Below are 20,207 nucleotides of genomic sequence, written 5' to 3'. Positions count from 1 at the left end.
GAACATTCATTGCAACGTCATAGATAAAGAATGGGATGTAGTTATTAATATGATCCAGGCATTCTTCCCGTGAATCAAATATTGAGTAAAGTAAATAGGTCGTGAACACCATGCGTAAGTGCAGCCGGCAGCAAGATTCGTGAAAACACGATCTATTCCAGAGCACTTCTTTCAGATAAAAAAAAATGACACTAATCACTACACCTGTGCACATGGAAACGCTATAGGTGGGCCAACAAGGAAAACTACAAGGTAAATGGCGAAGGTAACGGCGACGTAACATCGGTACACAAGATAAGATTGAAGGCAAAATTATTTATTCCTTAAAACATTGATGTAGTGCATCTATAGCCTGCTGTTGCATGCTAACTATATACAATTGCTTGTGAAATACGACACGTCTCATAACAGACTCGCGTGTCCACTCGGTCCGCGGAGACAATTTCTATGGACCGTGGCCAAATTTTAATCACATGAGACAAAGAAAATTCACAAATACACAAAAATTACCAAGATCCGGAAAAGATTAGAAGCATACACACACAATTGTAGGCACATAAACATTCACACTGAACCGAGGGCACTTCAACATATGCAACTCCTTTGTGCTGCGTTCCTCTCACGGATCAAAGTCAAGACTGCATTGGGAATCAAACTGAAATTCTACAAAAGCCTTGCATTCCCTGCTGCAACCCAGCAAGTAAATCTTTATAAGACGAAATTCGAGACCAAAAGCTAAAAGCTCCCCTCTCTATGTGATAACGCGCCACGCGGTCAGTCCAACTCACCCTTCTTCGGCTGGAGCACAGCTGTGTACGCTTCCCGTACCGGCGGCAGACTGCCTCCCGCTTCTCCAGTCTCTTCCACGCTCCGCGTGGACCGGAAAACCCCAGGATGCCATTTCCGCCACCAACCTAACGCAGGTGGATTTCTTACAGGTAGCGGAAACCTCTTTGCCGACTTGACCACTACGAGAGTTGGCAATGAAAGGTGGCTACAGGACCCTTTCATCACCCCAAACGTCCCGGAGAAGACTGTGCCGCGAATTTTCTCGCCATGCTAGGAGATTCGCCAACAGTCTTCGAAACAAACATACCCTAACGAGTAACAATTGCAACAGTAAACAGCAGCACAAAAGAGTTGATTAATCTCTTATATCCAAGTGAGCTTTATCTGACCTTAGTCAATAATTGTGACCTCATGCGGTCCGCAAAGCAAACAGAACAAATTAAATTAAGCGTGATATCCTACGCTAACATCATGTCATCTGACCTACTACGACCACAACCATGAGATATTATTTTAAAATTGCCTTAACCAACTATCAAAAGTTAACATAGAGACATAGGTGAACAGGTACATAATACATATAAATATATAAACAAATACAATGATGCAAAATCATTATCACGAACCAAAGCAGTATCATCTGGTGCTGACATATATAAAAACATGCAAGTGAAAGTGCAAAATACAATATTCACAACAAATACAGTGATACAAAATCATTAATGAACCCAATGGTATGACAGCTGGTAAATAATCACCTATGGAAAATAAGACATGAGTACAAAAACACATCCAGAAATCAACTCGTTGACACGCTGTCATTTTTCATTTTCGTCACATGGTTGTTTCACTGGGTATTCTCTTTAGGTGCTGGGGTGGGCGTCTCTTCTAAAGGCGACTTGGAGGATAAGCTACTAGGGGACCACAACACTGAACTGGGGAGTTCGCAGCGGCGTTGATTGTAACATCCGTTGTAACCCAGGTTGATCATCCTAGACAGCACCCCGCGACGTTGCCTCGTGCCCGTTTCCACCCTCTGCGTCCATACTGTGGGATGGTTCGGCGTTACAGATTTGCAGGACATCGCCACTTGTGGGCCCTGCCTCATCATCGAGAAGGCGGCTTGGCGGTTGTCGTCCGTGTGTTGTGGAGGAATGTGTTTTACCGACACACGCCCCCGTCTCCTGTCGTGTCAATGGGGAGACACGCGCTCTTCTGCGTCGCATCGAGGTCGACGTAAACTCGTGCGGGTGTCGGGCTTGAGACCCGCTTATCACCTCTTTGCACCGTCTCAGCTGATGCGTCAGTGGTGGGACCCGCGTCCCTCCGGGCAGTGGGCGTTACCTCACCGCAGCAGCCGTCTGGAGTAGCGGCGCTCAGGGATCGGCGGCCTCGCCTGGTGTGCGTCATACTTTCCCTTTCGCTTGTCAGATGACTAGCGCATGGGGTGGAACGCCGGCCATCAGCTGGCGCTGCCGTGTTGACACGCCTGCGGGCTCCGGTGTGAGCCTGCGCCTGGGGGAAGACCAGCATCCCCTCCCCTCTGACGGGGAAACAGCTGTGACCGCTCGCCGCATCACTGCTTCGCCGTTGATACCAGGGTTCAGCAACGCCTGCCGGTGGACCAAGCCCTGTGCTTTCTGAGGCGGAGGCTCCCTAGGCGGCCTTGCACCCACTTAAGAACTGCGCTCACAGGGATCGTTACAAAATATCATGTGTACAGATTACCACAAAATCTTCGGAGTTTATCACTCCTGATCAATACATGGAATAGTGCCCAAAATTAACTTGACAAAAAGGGCCTTCTTAACATTACTAATAAGAAGAACAACGAAGAAAATTAAATAACCAATATTCAAACAAACAAAAAATCTTTTTTATAAAATATAGTTCCAGCATTACATCTGCTGTCAATCATTCAGGGTAGATCTTGTACAAGGTTTGGTCAGGATTTGGATAGGATTTGGCGCCGCTGCTAGCTACAGACACAAAACTCTACCTACTCCTAACTACGCTCTCACGCACAATCTACACAGCTCGTACTAGTCACCATCACCATATAGCCCGACTACAATTCCCACATATAAACAAAATATTCCTTTCAACACCAATACCCATATCGTTGTTCATTGACTGCTCCTCCAAGGCTTGCAGAACATGTTTGCTGATCTGTGAAAAATTTCCGAGACTTCTTTTCTATGGACATTGCATAATAAAAGTTATGATTAATGAGACATAGAAGGTTCATTCAAGTCACATCTGAAATGGTAAATGTTTCAACATCTATTCATCAGCCTAATGCAAAAGGTCAGTGGGCATAAAAATGGCAATAAAAATCATCCTATCCTATTAGCAAACACATAAACACTTCGTCCTATAAGTACATAAAAAAATACTGTCAAAAGAAATCCATTGTCCAGGGCCATGAGTACCCAACTTACTGCTATCATAAGATACTCATAATGATTACACACTTACTCACCACATGTCCCCAGGGATCCTCACCTACCGTCATGTTATTTCAGCTTGGAGGTAGTCGCACTGATTCTCTATTAAATATCAAGTTGCTTGAGTTAATAAGCTGTTTTCATTTACATCTTGTGGGGTTTCACATTCTGGTGTCCTCAACCGTACCTAGTAGTATGTGACGGCAAGTTACACTTTCCAAATATCTTATAAGATGGCAACTCTGAAAATCAAACACTATTAGTCTCCCTTCATACACAAGTCCTTCACCTACAAGTCACCAAGTTGCTTCATTAACATCGCAGTACATTTGAAAAATCTCACTGAATCATGCTCACCTAAGGGGAATAAGAACACTAAAACTGTAAGTTATCATCAAGAATTACCTTACGACCATTGACTCGCCACGCCAACACACCCGATACCTTTTTAGTCATCAAAGAACGAAAGCCATCTTACTGTAATAGGAAACGCTTCATATGAGCCTCATAATCATTCACATTCAGATGTTTTGAAACTGCACAACACTACTCTTTTCTGCTCAGAAGAAGAAATAACTACACATATATTGGGGGACGCTTTACAATTCATAGAAAATATACACTTTAATTTTAATCACACCAGTGTGAATCAAAACATTGGAAAATATGCACTGTAATTTTACTCACAAAAGAATGAGTGCGAAAAAGCATATGGGCAATACGTCATTCCGACCTCCGAGGGGCAAGATCATCTGCTTCTTATTCAATGTAAGGTGTGTAAGTAGCGTGAATACAAGGACGCTATGTGCAAGAAGCATGAAGCGCCCTTTGAATGTATCCTGATAGCTAAAAGAGCCACGCGCACTTTGAATGAGAAAATGCTACTTGACACTGAAATCAATATAAAAGATAGGGTCGCCACCAACTCTAGCCACACGACAAAGAAGAAGTAGCACTGAGTCGGAAAATAACTTAATTTATTAATAAGAGAAACTCACAAAAGAACATTCATTGTAACGTCATAGATAAAGAATGGGATGTAGTTATTAATATGATCCAGGCATTCTTCCCGTGAATCAAATATTGAGTAAAGTAAATAGGTCGTGAACACCATGCGTAAGTGCAGCCGGCAGCAAGATTCGTGAAAACACGATCTATTCCAGAGCACTTCTTTCAGATAAAAAAAATGACACTAATCACTACACCTGTGCACATGGAAACGCTATAGGTGGGCCAACAAGGAAAACTACAAGGTAAATGGCGAAGGTAACGGCGACGTAACATCGGTACACAAGATAAGATTGAAGGCAAAATTATTTATTCCTTAAAACATTGATGTAGTGCATCTATAGCCTGCTGTTGCATGCTAACTATATACAATTGCTTGTGAAATACGACACGTCTCATAACAGACTCGCGTGTCCACTCGGTCCGCGGAGACAATTTCTATGGACCGTGGCCAAATTTTAATCACATGAGACAAAGAAAATTCACAAATACACAAAAATTACCAAGATCCGGAAAAGATTAGAAGCATACACACACAATTGTAGGCACATAAACATTCACACTGAACCGAGGGCACTTCAACATATGCAACTCCTTTGTGCTGCGTTCCTCTCACGGATCAAAGTCAAGACTGCATTGGGAATCAAACTGAAATTCTACAAAAGCCTTGCATTCCCTGCTGCAACCCAGCAAGTAAATCTTTATAAGACGAAATTCGAGACCAAAAGCTAAAAGCTCCCCTCTCTATGTGATAACGCGCCACGCGGTCAGTCCAACTCACCCTTCTTCGGCTGGAGCACAGCTGTGTACGCTTCCCGTACCGGCGGCAGACTGCCTCCCGCTTCTCCAGCCTCTTCCACGCTCCGCGTGGACCGGAAAACCCCAGGATGCCATTTCCGCCACCAACCTAACGCAGGTGGATTTCTTACAGGTAGCGGAAACCTCTTTGCCGACTTGACCACTACGAGAGTTGGCAATGAAAGGTGGCTACAGGACCCTTTCACAATAGTAGAAAAGCAAGAGATGTCAGTAAGATATTATAAACTATGGAGTAAGTAACGTTCTCTGATACACAAGTTTTTCACTGTATACCTGAGACCATGTGAGAGGGCATATTCTGCATCGAAATGCAATAGAAGTGGAAACACTTTAATGTAGCAAAATCCATGGAATCCATCATGTCAGTAATGTAAAAATATTTAAGTCCTAGAGGGTGGAGAGAAGTGTAATTATTAATTGCATTAACTGTTTGTGTAGTAATATGCATCTTGCACCTTTAAGATAGATAACTTTTCATAAATATTTATGTAACTAGAACCCACAGCAATTAAAATTCGATAAGAAGTGAAAGTGTTGACAGTAGTGGAGAGAAATATGTTACCCAGGAGGAGTGAAGACATATTGAACTTATTCTGAACACACAGAGAGGAAGTGATGAAGACTGGAGTGTGCCCACCTTTGGTTTGATTTGAGACATATTGAGATATCTGGTAGTATGTATTGTAGTTTGGACATGAATCAAGATGTGTGATTTTTTTCTGCCACACAGTATTAAGTCATTTTGGCATGTGTAATATAGCAAACCAATATGGAGTCTGTAAGTATTTATGTACTTTTCATTGGATTCGATAATGCTTGTTTAGCTATGCTTGAGTTTATGATATTCAGATAAAGTTTTGTGTTGCAAATGCTGAACCATCTTGTTATTTTTAAATTCCATACTTCTCATTTTTGCAGTAATGTTGAACATTATAATAGTGAAAATGTTGATGATACATAGTAATGATATAGGGGAAACTGGGGTTGAACCGGGTACAATGTTGAAAACATTGATTAAAAGTACAAAAGTGTTAAATAAGAGAGTTACCAATTTTTATATGAACACATTATAATGTATTAATCACAAAAATACAAGAACATTGCCATAAAATAAAAGAACAATATTTTTTTAACTCGAAAACAGAAAGGTATGTCATTTACCCCATTCTGCCCCATGTACAGGGCAGATTGAGGTGGTAAGTACAAGTGATTATAAAAACGTATAAAATCATCGGAAATGCCGAAAATATTGGCTTGCACGGTATTTATTTAGTTTAAAGTGAATGTTAATTAATGTCAAACTACAGTTTTCATGTATTGTATCCTTTTCTTAAGGCTATTTACAAAATTCATGCACGAGGAGAGACTCATCATCTTCGCTCTCTGTTCCTGCACAAGAATCGTGTGCCTATTTTTTGCACATGGAACAAGCCACCAAACCTTCAACTGATTTTGAATAAAATTCACCACAATATAAACATTCACATTCAGAACTTCCCCCATGATCACTCTAATTAGTATTGGATGCTCTCTCCTTCTTTTTTCCCTTTATCTTCAGACCCTTTCCTTCCTTTTTTGAATTCTTAATTTCATTCTCTTTCGCAAATACACTCCTGGAAATGGAAAAAAGAACACATTGACACCGGTGTGTCAGATCCACCATACTTGCTCTGGACACTGCGAGAGGGCTGTACAAGCAATGATCACACGCACGGCACAGCGGACACACCAGGAACCGCGGTGTTGGCCGTCGAATGGCGCTAGCTGCGCAGCATTTGTGCACCGCCGCCGTCAGTGTCAGCCAGTTTGCCGTGGCATACGGAGCTCCATCGCAGTCTTTAACACTGGTAGCATGCCGCGACAGCGTGGACGTGAACCGTATGTGCAGTTGACGGACTTTGAGCGAGGGCGTATAGTGGGCATGCGGGAGGCCAGGTGGACGTACCGCCGAATTGCTCAACACGTGGGGCGTGAGGTCTCCACAGTACATCGATGTTGTCGCCAGTGGTCGGCGGAAGGTGCACGTGCCCGTCGACCTGGGACCGGACCGCAGCGACGCACGGATGCACGCCAAGACCGTAGGATCCTACGCAGTGCCGTAGGGGACCGCACCGCCACTTCCCAGCAAATTAGGGACACTGTTGCTCCTGGGGTATCGGCGAGGACCATTCGCAACCGTCTCCATGAAGCTGGGCTACGGTCCCGCACACCGTTAGGCCGTCTTCCGCTCACGCCCCAACATCGTGCAGCCCGCCTCCAGTGGTGTCGCGACAGGCGTGAATGGAGGGACGAATGGAGACGTGTCGTCTTCAGCGATGAGAGTCGCTTCTGCCTTGGTGCCAATGATGGTCGTATGCGTGTTTGGCGCCGTGCAGGTGAGCGCCACAATCAGGACTGCATACGACCGAGGCACACAGGGCCAACACCCGGCATCATGGTGTGGGGAGCGATCTCCTACACTGGCCGTACACCACTGGTGATCGTCGAGGGGACACTGAATAGTGCACGGTACATCCAAACCGTCATCGAACCCATCGTGCTACCATTCCTAGACCGGCAAGGGAACTTGCTATTCCAACAGGACAATGCACGTCCGCATGTATCCCGTGCCACCCAACGTGCTCTAGAAGTTGTAAGTCAACTACCCTGGCCAGCAAGATCTCCGGATCTGTCCCCCATTGAGCATGTTTGGGACTGGATGAAGCGTCGTCTCACGCGGTCTGCACGTCCAGCGCGAACGCTGGTCCAACTGAGGCGCCAGGTGGAAATGGCATGGCAAGCCGTTCCACAGGACTACATCCAGCATCTCTACGATCGTCTCCATGGGAGAATAGCAGCCTGCATTGCTGCGAAAGGTGGATATACACTGTACTAGTGCCGACATTGTGCATGCTCTGTTGCCTGTGTCTATGTGCCTGTGGTTCTGTCAGTGTGATCATGTGATGTATCTGACCCCAGGAATGTGTCAATAAAGTTTCCCCTTCCTGGGACAATGAATTCACGGTGTTCTTATTTCAATTTCCAGGAGTGTAGTTTCTTCGTTGCTCTTTCTTCTTTGGCAAAGTTCTTTTCCTCTTTTTCTTTAATAATGTCTTCTAACTCTTTTTTGTACGATGAATCAGTTAAAAGAACGGTCTCCCTCTCTTTCGTTTCGCCATTCTTGTGCTTTCGTTAACTTTTGGCAAGGGCATCATAATTTCAGGTGAAATATGAAATGAGGAGGCCGTGTTGTCAGTTGTCATCCAAGAGCACCCAGGACTAGAACAACTAGCCTCAATAACTTTGTCATTTTTAGGCAGCAGTTCATTGTTACAATTCGATGAAAAACCTCGCCACCTTGATCATCTAAACTGTTAGCGCCGTCTTTGTTAGCTGGTGTGGTGTGCTAGGTGAAGGAAATTCCAGTTGTTCAGCTCCAGATATAATAACCTCTTTATCTCACAGCCTATCGAGTCCAATGTCAGTTGTGTCTGCCGGGAGGAAATCTACATCGGTGAATATGGATGGGTCTGTGGGCAATATTCCAGTAGCTTCAAAACCTTTAATAGCGGTTTTCATTGTTGCACTTTCGATGAAAGCTGAACCAAAAAGAGTTGAAATTTGAAAGAGAGTTTCGACTTTCCCTGAGTTGCTTCGTAACCATTTTCAAAGCTCATCACTATAATGAAGACTTAAAAGCTTCATAAAAGAAACACCAAGCGGCTCAAGTCTGTGAGAGCAATGTGGTGGTAAACATAGCAACGAAACGCCACTCTCCCTCGCGTGGTCTATAACGTCAATGTTGTTGGTACGTGTTGAGTCGCTATCTAATGTAGGAAGAACTGGGAAGTCTTTTGATGCTTTAGAAAATTCCACAAATTTTCGAAACTATACAAAGAATGCCTCTGTGGTCATCCATCCGGTGCTGTGGACCTCAGCCCAACCTCCTGGTGGCAGTTCTAACTCAAATTCTTTCTGCTTCTCCTTTCGTGGAAAAATAAGCATTGGAGGCATGTAAGCTCCGCTTGCTGACATACAAATGAGGCAGGTTACAGTTTCGTCCCTTACTGCAGATGTTAACGATCCTACTTGACGTTTCCCCTTGCAAGCTATGATCTTTAATTGGTTTTCAGGGATAACCGAAACACCCCTTTCCTCACAATTAAATATCTGAGAAGCCATTAGTTCATGTTTGTCAGTTAAATTTAGTAGTAACGAAACAAAACCTATCGACAGCTACTTTATTAAAACCCATGGCTCTTGCACCAGATGTTGCTTCGGGTTTGTGAACAGATAAAGTAGGATATCTTTTAAGAAACCCGTTGGCCCAATCTTCGCCTGCAATTTCATTTTTAAATCTATGAACAATGCCATTTCTTATAGACAACTGATAAGCTAGGTTACACAGTTCTTTGATTGTTAAGCCGAATAACCTAGCCTCCATACTTTTTAAGTACTTAACAAGCTCAAGTTCCTGTTCTTCTGTAAATATGTTTTTAAACTTTTCAGGCATTTTATCAGTTTTGTAGTCAGTGTTTTCCCTTCTTTTTTTTTAACATATCCTTCCAGAGTAGTCTGGCGAACGCCAGATTGGTTTGAAGCCTTCAAATATCCACAATGGCCAGATTTAACTGCCTCTACAGCATCGTTCATGTCCTCAGTAGACCATGACTGCCTATTTTTTTTCTCTTATATACTCGAACCATCTGAAATCGAAAGCAAAACAGATTAGGAGCCTAATAAAAGCGATCTATTTGTTAAAAATGTAGGGGGGCAGAATGGGGTACTTCCCCGTTCCGCCCCACTTACATGGTTTAGGTTATGGAGGTAAGGCCACTAAACAAAGATACGAAAACAAACATTTAACCGCATGAAACTAAAGATTATTAAACATATTTTAAGCATCTACTAACAATAGTCGTATTGTAAATAAGTAGGTATACTTTTTCTTGCTTCCAATTCGCCAGAAGTTACAAGGCAGGAGCAAAAATTAACACAACGAAACCTTCACGATCCAACACTTACGAGAACCAAACAAACATGGCTGCCATGGTTGAGCAGGAACTGTCTGAACTAGTTCTACTTACTGCCGATCGTTGGCAGCACCTCCTTGACACGAAAATACGTACATCTTCTTTCTGCCCTGGTACCCCATTCTACCCTGGATTCACCTACATGGCCATATATTTTTTTACTACTGTTATAGTCTACCTGGGGATTCTTTGCATTAGCGTCTTGTTTAAGGAATTATTCATCTCTGGATCTAGTTGTTATTATCCTTCTCATGCACGAATGAGTTATGGTTATTAAATTTCTTTGTGTCTTATCAGTTTTAGTGTACAGGAAGATATGTTCTACCTCATAACTGATTTAGACATATTGATGAATCCGATTAGACGTTACACTCGACTGCTGACATTTATCGAGAAAATAACTGAATCTTCTTACATATGATTACAATGATGAATGGTGTGTTTAGTATAATAAAGGAGCTAAGGTGGTACAGGCGGTTAGTAGTAAGGAATGGTTGCAGATATTGCTGTTGGGGTAAACTCCGGAAATAAAGTACTGGAAGTAAAATAATGACCAGAAAAAATTGAAATAAACGTAAGTTGTATGAAAGGAGTACACTCAATAAATTTAATAGATTTTCACTGTTTCATTTAAATTGACGGCGATGTACCTATTTGTGTAACATCATGGCCATAATGTGACCACATTTCAGTTTTTAAGTGAAGTGTTTTAAACTACTTACTATTTGTGTAGCATCAGAGCTACAGTCTGAACAGATATTAAATTTCATCTACAGAGTTAATTCTATGGTAACTTAGAAGTACACTATGTGATCAAAAGTATCCGGACACCCCCAGAAACACACGTTTTTCATATTAGGTGCATTGTTGCTGCCACCTACAGCCAGGTACGCCACATTAGCGACCTTAGTAATCTTTAGACATCGTGAGAGAGCATAATGGGGCGCGGAACTCACGGACTTCGAACGTGGTCAGGTGACTGGTTCAGGATTCTACCAATAAACCGCAATCTACAGCTCGCCTTTCCCGTTGCTTGTGTAATCTGGTCATTCCATTTGAGATCATTTCGGATAGTCGCACCTAAATAGTTGACGGATATTACAGCTTCCAAAGACTGGGCATTTATTTTGTACTCGTACATTAATGGGGATTTTCGCCTTGTTATACGCATTAGGTTACACTTACTAATATTGAGCGATAACTGCCAGTCATTACACCACGCATTTATTTTCTGCAAATCCTCATTGATTTGTTCACAACTTCCGCGTGAAACTACTAACCTGTAGACTACAGCGCCATCGGCAAACAGTCTAATGCCGCTGTCAATACCATCAACCAGATCGTTTATGTCAATCACCCCATTCAGGACAACATACTGCTCTCTGTTAGAAAACTTTCTATCCAACCGCATATGTCATCGGATAGACCGTAAGCGTGCACTTTTTGGAGCAAGCGGCAGTGCGGAACTGAGTCGAAAGCCTTTCCAAAGTCGAGAAATATGGCATCAGCCTGGGAGCCGGTATCTAGAGCCTGTTGTACGAGGTGTGGCTAGAAAAGAACCGGACTAGTACTGGTGAAACAATAAAACGAATGCAATAAGGCTGAAAGTCGCGTGGCCTGTCACGTGACTCTCGCTCCGCCTACTGCTCGAGTTTCATCTGCCTCCTGCACTCAGTCTGCCCGTGGCGTCTGTTTTAAGTAGTTGACGTTTTGTCTGTGCGTCGGAAAATGTTGAGTGTACAGAAAGAACAGCGTGTTAACATCAAATTTTGTTTCAAACTAGGAAAATCTGCAAGTGAAACGTTTGTAATGTTACAACAAGTGTACGGCGATGATTGTTTATCGCGAACACAAGTGTTTGAGTGGTTTAAACGATTTAAAGATGGCCGCGAAGACTCCAGTGATGACACTCGCACTGGCAGACCATTGTCAGCAAAAACTGATGCAAACATTGAAAAAATCGGTAAACTTGTTCGACACTTTCCTTGTCAACTCCTGTTAACTCAGACACTGCTCTGATTGTTAAACGGCGATCTTGTCGAACAAGTTTACCGATTTTTTCAATGTTTGCATCAGTTTTTGCTGACAATGGTCTGCCAGTGCGAGTGTCATCACTGGTGTCTTCGCGGCCATCTTTAAATCGTTTAAACCACTCAAACACTTGTGTTCGCGATAAACAATAATCGCCGTACACTTGTTGTAACATTACAAACGTTTCACTTGCAGATTTTCCTAGTTTGAAACAAAATTTGATGTTAACACGCTGTTCTTTCTGTACACTCAACATTTTACGACGCACAGACAAAACGTCAACTACTTAAAACAGACGCCACGGGCAGACTGAGTGCAGGAGGCAGATGAAACTCGAGCAGTAGGCGGAGCGAGAGTCACGTGACAGGCCACGCGACTTTCAGCCTTATTGCATTCGTTTTATTGTTTCACCAGTACTAGCCCGGTTTTTTTCTAGCCACACCTCGTATATCGTGCACAAAGAGGGCCAGCTGTGTTTCGCATGACCGCTATTTCCTAAAACCGTGCTGGTTTCTGCAGATGAGCTTCTCAGAGTCTAGAAAGGTCATTATGTCTGAACACAAAACATGACAGAGATGCCACCCACCAGGTTCCGCAACTGCTCATACCCATTGAAAAAGTCCACAGAACTGAGGCAGCAGTGGGAATGTGGTTGCTCTCTGTTAGTCCAGTCCTCATGACTTCTTTACCACATAACTGCCCATGGAAGAGTGCTGTTTCACCTCTGTGGCCCCGAGGAAAAGGAGCAAAATGAGCAAAGGAAATGTGTGAGTGGTTATTGCACACTGACGAACATTGGCGGTGGTCATATTAATTTGACTGGACCATATAAAATCTGTCAGGCCTGGTAGAAACACTAAACACGAAGAACACTGATGCAGTCTAGTGGCAATTCACAAAGAATTTCAACTCTAATCATTTTCATACCCGCTGATGGTGTATAAATTAAATATATGAAGTTGCATTGACCCCTGACCATGTCTTCTGGTAGCTTGTGAGTTAAAGCGCCCACACGAACATGCACGAAGCTTTTTTTTTAATTAAAAAAAATTTTTTTTTAGTCGGTCAGTGTACATACCAGCTAATTATCCTCCTTCTTACGGCTTCCTCATCTACAGAGAGAATACCTTCTTCACATACATTACTGCTGCGGACCGTAATATCGAAAACTGTTCCCAAGCTGAAATTCTGTGGTAGCGTCGGCTTCGCGTCGGTCTACTGATAGCCTCCAAGGTGATATAGTTCCCATTCCGCATCAGACTCGGCCCAAAAGTAGTTCCACACACGATGTGATCATAGTATCAACTAATATTGTTCGTATTATTGCAGGTCCCTGTTCCAACTGGAAATGAACACCTAGCCATTCCTATCATTCCTCTAAGCAGCATCTCACACACTCAGTCCCAATATACGTTCTAAAGATATCCAAGACTACTCCCACACACCAGAATGCCTACTCGAAATCCATTGACGCCCACACCTTAAGTCATCCAGTGACATCATGGCAGCCCCTGAAGAGGTCTCTCATACAGCTTCCTTTTTACAGCATATCTTGTTAGATGCGATATCCTATCACATCCCAACCACACGTATCTACCGTAACTTCCCCACTCTCCCTTAATCAGTTCCGCTCCTCCTCCACGAATCCCGTTAATCACACTAATCTTTCCCACAGACTCTTGAACAGTATACATTTACACGCCGCTGGCAAGTAGATAGACCCATTATAAACCTCTCAAACGCTAAGAATATCACAAACAATGCGCCAGACTTAACTCTAAACCCCCTATAAACTTCTACAATCTTTCCACCAGGTCACCGGCAACAACGCTGCACCTTACAACCCTTTCCTCCACAATAAACATTCCCTAACGACAACTTGAGTAAAAATAATCACTTCGTATTCTATCTCTCCGACATCGTTGCCATTCCTGACGACTACTGTTTCAACTACGTCCTGTTCCCTACAACCCATGAACGTACAGATACCACTGTCCCGACCTTTGTCCAAATTTTGACAGCATTTGGATGGCATAACACTGACAGAACTAAACATACGAGTCATAGCTCACCACAGCAACCAAGTCCTTCTCAAGAAACGCAATGGTGCTACCGGTCACGACACTGTTACATAGACATATTGTAACACCCCACCCGCCACTTATCTGGTTTTGGCGTGTGTTCACCCCAGGTAATTGACTAACAGATCAACAGTGAGTGCAAAACTGCCGCACTATCGTATAACGGAAAGAAAGTAATAAGGCCCCGTGACTCCTGATTGAACTGCAGTGGCAGTGTTGACATTAATTGATTCAGAATTGATCACTTTTAATTAATAAGGAGTGCACATTGATGTTATATTCAGCTACTGAACACCAGATGCAAATGTTGAACGTAAAATTAATTAAGAAAGTGAATGGGATTTCAACTACTTGATTGAAAACAGATGCAGTCGATTAGCACAAATTTATTTTAACTACCGACCTTCAATCATCACATTACATGACTCTCCTATCAGGCAGTGGTAATTAATTGCGTTTACGTGGAGTAAAGCGCGATAAATCAAAATTAATTCCTATCGACTGACCCAGGCGTAATGCGAAGTGCGAGAAGAATTCCCCAGTACACGGCCGATGAAGCCCTCGTGGAAACTTTGCCGACGTGATCAAACAAATTAATCAATGGCCTAATTCAAGCCGGAGTGGGTGCAATATCATCGAATTCAGCGTGGCGGGGCGTCGTCGTTGTGAGGACGTCGGCCGGCCTCGTGGTGCTGCAAGGCTGCGCTCGTCTATTCACTCCTAGCTATTTTGCTCAGTACATAGCTGAACCAAAACTCCAAGCTCAATCATTCCATTTGCTAAGTCCTAAACTGCAGAGGTGCTCACTCTTTTCCAGGCATGCTGAGTAAAGAACGCCACGTCCGCACTCTAGGCAAGCTGGGAACGGAAGACCACTATGGATACTTCTCCCAGTCCGCTCTTCGCCTCGGTTTCCCCTCCAGCAAAATCACTTACGCCAATTGCAGCGCAAGTCGCGTTTATCATACGTCGCTTCCCAGCGCCGACCAATGCCTGCTCTGGGAAGTGAACAAATTCCCATAAAATTTCCCTTCCTCTCAACTTCTGCTATTTAGTTCCTCCCAGGCCACCCATCAAGGTTAGCGTCTGCACAAAACACCAGTTTTTTCCGGAATTCTGACTCCCAGATGAGTACTTCAAATTCCTCAGTCCCATGTTCCCATTGGAGGCCGGCGTATTTCATTCTGTCGCTCTTCACCTGATTTACTTCAGACTCTGAGGACCGTGAATTCAGTGTGAAGTTGCTACAGTTACAAACACGCATATTTTGGCCTCTGTTGACTGCTCCACCATAACTTTGCGCGGCTTTCTCGCATGTTTCACTGAAAACAGGATGACGGACATTTATCAACAGGTGTAGACGTTCTCCGTCTGATTCCCGGTACACCAGCATGGGGTCAACCACCCAATCTCTGTCACTCATCTTAAGGCAGCTGGATGCCGCACACCGTTACCACTTTCTCATAGCTTGAGCCACCCTAAGCTGCCTATTGTCGCTTCCCTTCGCCGCTCCCCAACTGGCCACAGTCAACTCTGAATACTTCCCTGGGATAAACTAGCCTCCAGTAAATCGACGCGTTTCCACAAAGTTTTCATGTCATGTGAATTACTTTAAAACCATCACCCGACATTGATTATTCCAATATGTCCATACTATACCCTCTACAAGATGCATTGTGCCTACTGTTCGCTCAACGTGAGTTAGGTAATCTTTAATGACTTCATGTAAGGGGCATAGTGTGGTGTCACCGCCAGACACCACACTTGCTAGGTGGTAGCCTTTAAATCGGCCGCGGTCCGTTAGTATACGTCGGACCCGCGTGTCGCCACTATCAGTGATTGCAGACCGAGCGCCGCCACACGGCAGGTCTAGTCTAGAGAGACTCCCTAGCACTCGCCCCAGTTGTACAGCCGACTTTGCTAGTGATGGTTCACTGTCTACATACACTCTCATTTGCAGAGACGATAGTTTAGCATAGCCTTCAGCTACGTCATTTGCTACGACCTAACAAGGCGCCATATTCAGTTACTGTACTTACTTCAAGAATGTATTCTGAACAGATAATATTGTGAATCATGTACCGTCAAGAGCGACGTTCATCATTAATGGATTAAAGTTAAGTATCAAACTAATTATGTCCGCTTTCTGAATTCTCATTCCTTGTCATGTTCCAGACCTCACGTCAGTATAGTTCTTCCCTCCTCACGCCAGCCTGCGTGAGCTAAAACGCGTGCATTTCGGCCTCCACTAGTAACACGGTGTTGGCTCTTCTGCCAACACAAAACATAGTTCTTGCCATCTTACAATATAAAAGAATCATCCCCATCCCTCCTAGCAACCCTTTACAACAATATCTTCTACACAGGCTATTATTCTGAACTGCAGAAAACCTCCCAGGATCCTGCTTTTCCTAAATCCCCATAAGATCGCTGCTGAAACCTTCTCCTACTGCTCCATCAGCCTACCCTCAGTGTTTAGCAAAGTCTTTGAATCCATCCCCAATCAATGCATCGATACGACCATAACCACCTAAACCAATGTGACTTCTGTCCCAATTCCTCTTCCGATGACCAACTCTTCTACCTGATCACATCAGCTTAATAACCGTCAATTCGCAGTTTTTGCATGCGTTGACCTAGAGAAAATGTATTATCATGTATGCCATTCCGGCGTTCTCTTCAAACTCTGGAGATACGAATTTCCAGTTACATATGTCAGGCTAATTAGCCCTTTCTATAGAACCATCAGTCTTCCATAGCTATTAAAAATACCAATATCTGTGTCTTCTGCCGTGCTATAGGTATGCCCTAAAGCCGTGTTCCCTCTCCACTCCTGCATACCTTTAAATTGCTGACATGCCTAAACCACCATCTTCTGTCCATCTCCTGCAGTAGGCTGATGGTACTGCCTTCCCTCTACCCTGCCCGCCAGAAATCGCAACGCTCTCTTCAAATCCATCTCACCCAGTTCACATCGTGGTGCAACCAGTAGCTTTTCAAGATCAGTCCCTCCAAAATCCAGGCAATAATTTTTGCAGGAAGAACCACCCGCAGTTTCCGCCTCCATGGCGTTTATCTTACAGTTTCTGACCGCCCTATTTAATTTACAAACACGCTAAGTATCTCACATTGATTTTTGACTGTAAACTAACATGGAAACCCCACCATCCATCAGAAAGCCAACAACAGACGAAAGCTACTAACTGGCCGAACATGAGTACTGCATCACCCCATCATGCTCCACACTCCCAACGTCTTGAGCCAACCTGTTCTCTCCTACACGAATGTCATCTCGAATCTGCTGCACCAACAACCTTTCACTCCCTCCAAATCCCTGAACGCTTCACACTTCGAGTAGCTTTCTGAATCTGTTTACCCTCCTGTACAAGAATCCTTTACCAGTTCATCACTTTTCGCCACCGCCTCAGCCACACTGAACACCTCCTTATATCCCATACATCCGGTAAAATCGACCCCAAAAACTCCATCGTTTTCCCCATAATCACAAATCCTGACACACTGCTGGACATACATCAACGCACCCTACTCACTCTACACACACACACACACACACACACACACACACAAACACTTCCTACCATCTCCCAGCACAATTTTAATGGATTCCCAGCCGCTGACAACAAAATCTGCCCTGACATGTGTCTCTCCAATCACTTTTAAACCAGTGCTCCCTATTCCTCTCCCTTCTCAAGCCTCCCCTCTTGTTTGTTCTTCTTGACCTTGGCTCGGCCGCTACCCTAGGTGGTTGTATCCAAATTCCCATCATTTCCTACCAATCACCATCCCACATTATACACTCCTGGAAATTGAAATAAGAACACCGTGAATTCATTGTCTCAGGAAGGGGAAACTTTATAGACACATTCCTGGGGTCAGATACATCACATGATCACACTGACAGAACCACAGGCACATAGACACAGGCAACAGAGCATGCACAATGTCGGCACTAGTACAGTGTATATCCACCTTTCGCAGCAATGCAGGCTGCTATTCTCCCATGGAGACGATCGTAGAGATGCTGGATGTAGTCCTGTGGAACGGCTTGCCATGCCATTTCCACCTGGCGCCTCAGTTGGACCAGCGTTCGTGCCGGACGTGCAGACCGCGTGAGACGACCCTTCATCCAGTCCCAAACATGCTCAATGGGGGACAGATCCGGAGATCTTGCTGGCCAGGGTAGTTGACTTACACCTTCTAGAGCACGTTGGGTGGCACGGGATACATGCGGACGTGCATTGTCCTGTTGGAACAGCAAGTTCCCTTGCCGGTCTAGGAACGGTAGAACGATGGGTTCGATGACGGTTTGGATGTACCGTGCACTATTCAGTGTCCCCTCGACGATCACCAGTGGTGTACGGCCAGTGTAGGAGATCGCTCCCCACACCATGATGCCGGGTGTTGGCCCTGTGTGCCTCGGTCGTATGCAGTACTGATTGTGGCGCTCACCTGCACGGCGCCAAACATGCATACGACCATCATTGGCACCAAGGCAGAAGCGACTCTCATCGCTGAAGACGACACGTCTCCATTCGTCCCTCCATTCACGCCTGTCGCGACACCACTGGAGGCGGGCTGCACGATGTTGGGACGTGAGCGGAAGACGGCCTAACGGTGTGCGGGACCGTAGCCCAGCTTCATGGAGACGGTTGCGAATGGTCCTCGCCGATACCCCAGGAGCAACAGTGTCCCTAATTTGCTGGGAAGTGGCGGTGCGGTCCCCTACGGCACTGCGTAGGATCCTACGGTCTTGGCGTGCATCCGTGCGTCGCTGCGGTCCGGTCCCAGGTCGACGGGCACGTGCACATTCCGCCGACCACTGGCGACAACATCGATGTACTGTGGAGACCTCACGCCCCACGTGTTGAGCAATTCGGCGGTACGTCCACCCGGCCTCCCGCATGCCCACTATACGCCCTCGCTCAAAGTCCGTCAACTGCACATACGGTTCACGTCCACGCTGTCGCGGCATGCTACCAGTGTTAAAGACTGCGATGGAGCTCCGTATGCCACGGCAAACTGGCTGATACTGACGGCGGCGGTGCACAAATGCTGCGCAGCTAGCGCCATTCGACGGCCAACACCGCGGTTCCTGGTGTGTCCGCTGTGCCGTGCGTGTGATCATTGCTTGTACAGCCCTCTCGCAGTGTCCGGAGCAAGTATGGTGGGTCTGACACACCGGTGTCAATGTGTTCTTTTTTCCATTTTCAGGAGTGTACATAACCTCCAGGACGCCGCCCACTTGAACCTAGCAGCTCCATAAATGCAGGATCGGCAAAGTTAAAGTCGCCTGGAAAATATTTGCATTAAGATTGCTGCAGGACTCACTCTTATAAATGAACGTCGCAAAAGATTCCGTAATTGGGTACTGTTGACGTTGATACAACGTCGTACTCTAGGTATCAACTTGTGAAACAGGCCTGTCTCAGCAACTGTGCCTGATAAATAAATAAATGTCGTGTGACAGGGGTCCCCCGTCGGGTAGACCGTTCGCCGGGTGCTAGCCTTTCGATTTGACGCCACTTCGGCGACTTGCGCGTCGATGGGGATGAAATGATGATGATTAGGACAACAAAACACCCAGTCCGTGAGCGGAGAAAACCTCCGACCCAGCCGGAAAGCGAACCCAGGCCCTTAGGATTGACATTCTGTGCGCTGACCACTCAGCTACTGGGGGTGGACACTGTGCCTGGTGGATAGCATCTAAAGCATTTTCAGTGTTCTGCTGTAGCTCTTCCAGCGTGTGACGATTATTTCAGTTATCTGACCCTTCAATTTTCCCCAAAGACAAAAATCATAGGAAGACAGATCAGGCGGTTGAGGTGGCCAGGAGAATGCCTTGCCTCTGCGAATTGTCCTCTGCCTCCCTGAACACTCGTGCACTGATTGGAAGGTTGTTAAGGTGGTGTGTGCTGTTGCTCCGTTTTGTTAAAAATATCCATGAAGTCATTCGTTTTCAGTGAGTTCATCCACATTTGGATTAAACGGTTTCTGAACAT

General features: G+C 44.9%; 1 protein-coding gene across 1 annotated transcript in view; it reads left to right on the top strand.

The window, feature by feature from the left end:
- The window catches only part of LOC126260745 (beta-1,3-galactosyltransferase 5), a 77,092-nt gene extending 57,621 nt beyond the window's left edge, over positions 1–19,471 (top strand). The window contains exon 4 of the mRNA XM_049958084.1: positions 19,420–19,471. Coding sequence (XP_049814041.1) covers positions 19,420–19,471 — 52 coding nt within the window. The remainder of the gene's footprint in view (positions 1–19,419) is intronic.
- Positions 19,472–20,207: the final 736 nt, after the last annotated feature.

The sequence above is a fragment of the Schistocerca nitens genome, chromosome 5 (genome assembly GCF_023898315.1).
Source record: "Schistocerca nitens isolate TAMUIC-IGC-003100 chromosome 5, iqSchNite1.1, whole genome shotgun sequence".
NCBI classification, from domain to species: Eukaryota; Metazoa; Arthropoda; class Insecta; order Orthoptera; family Acrididae; genus Schistocerca; species Schistocerca nitens.
Note: the sequence above shows the minus strand (reverse complement) of the source record. Positions and strands in the feature narration are given on the sequence as shown.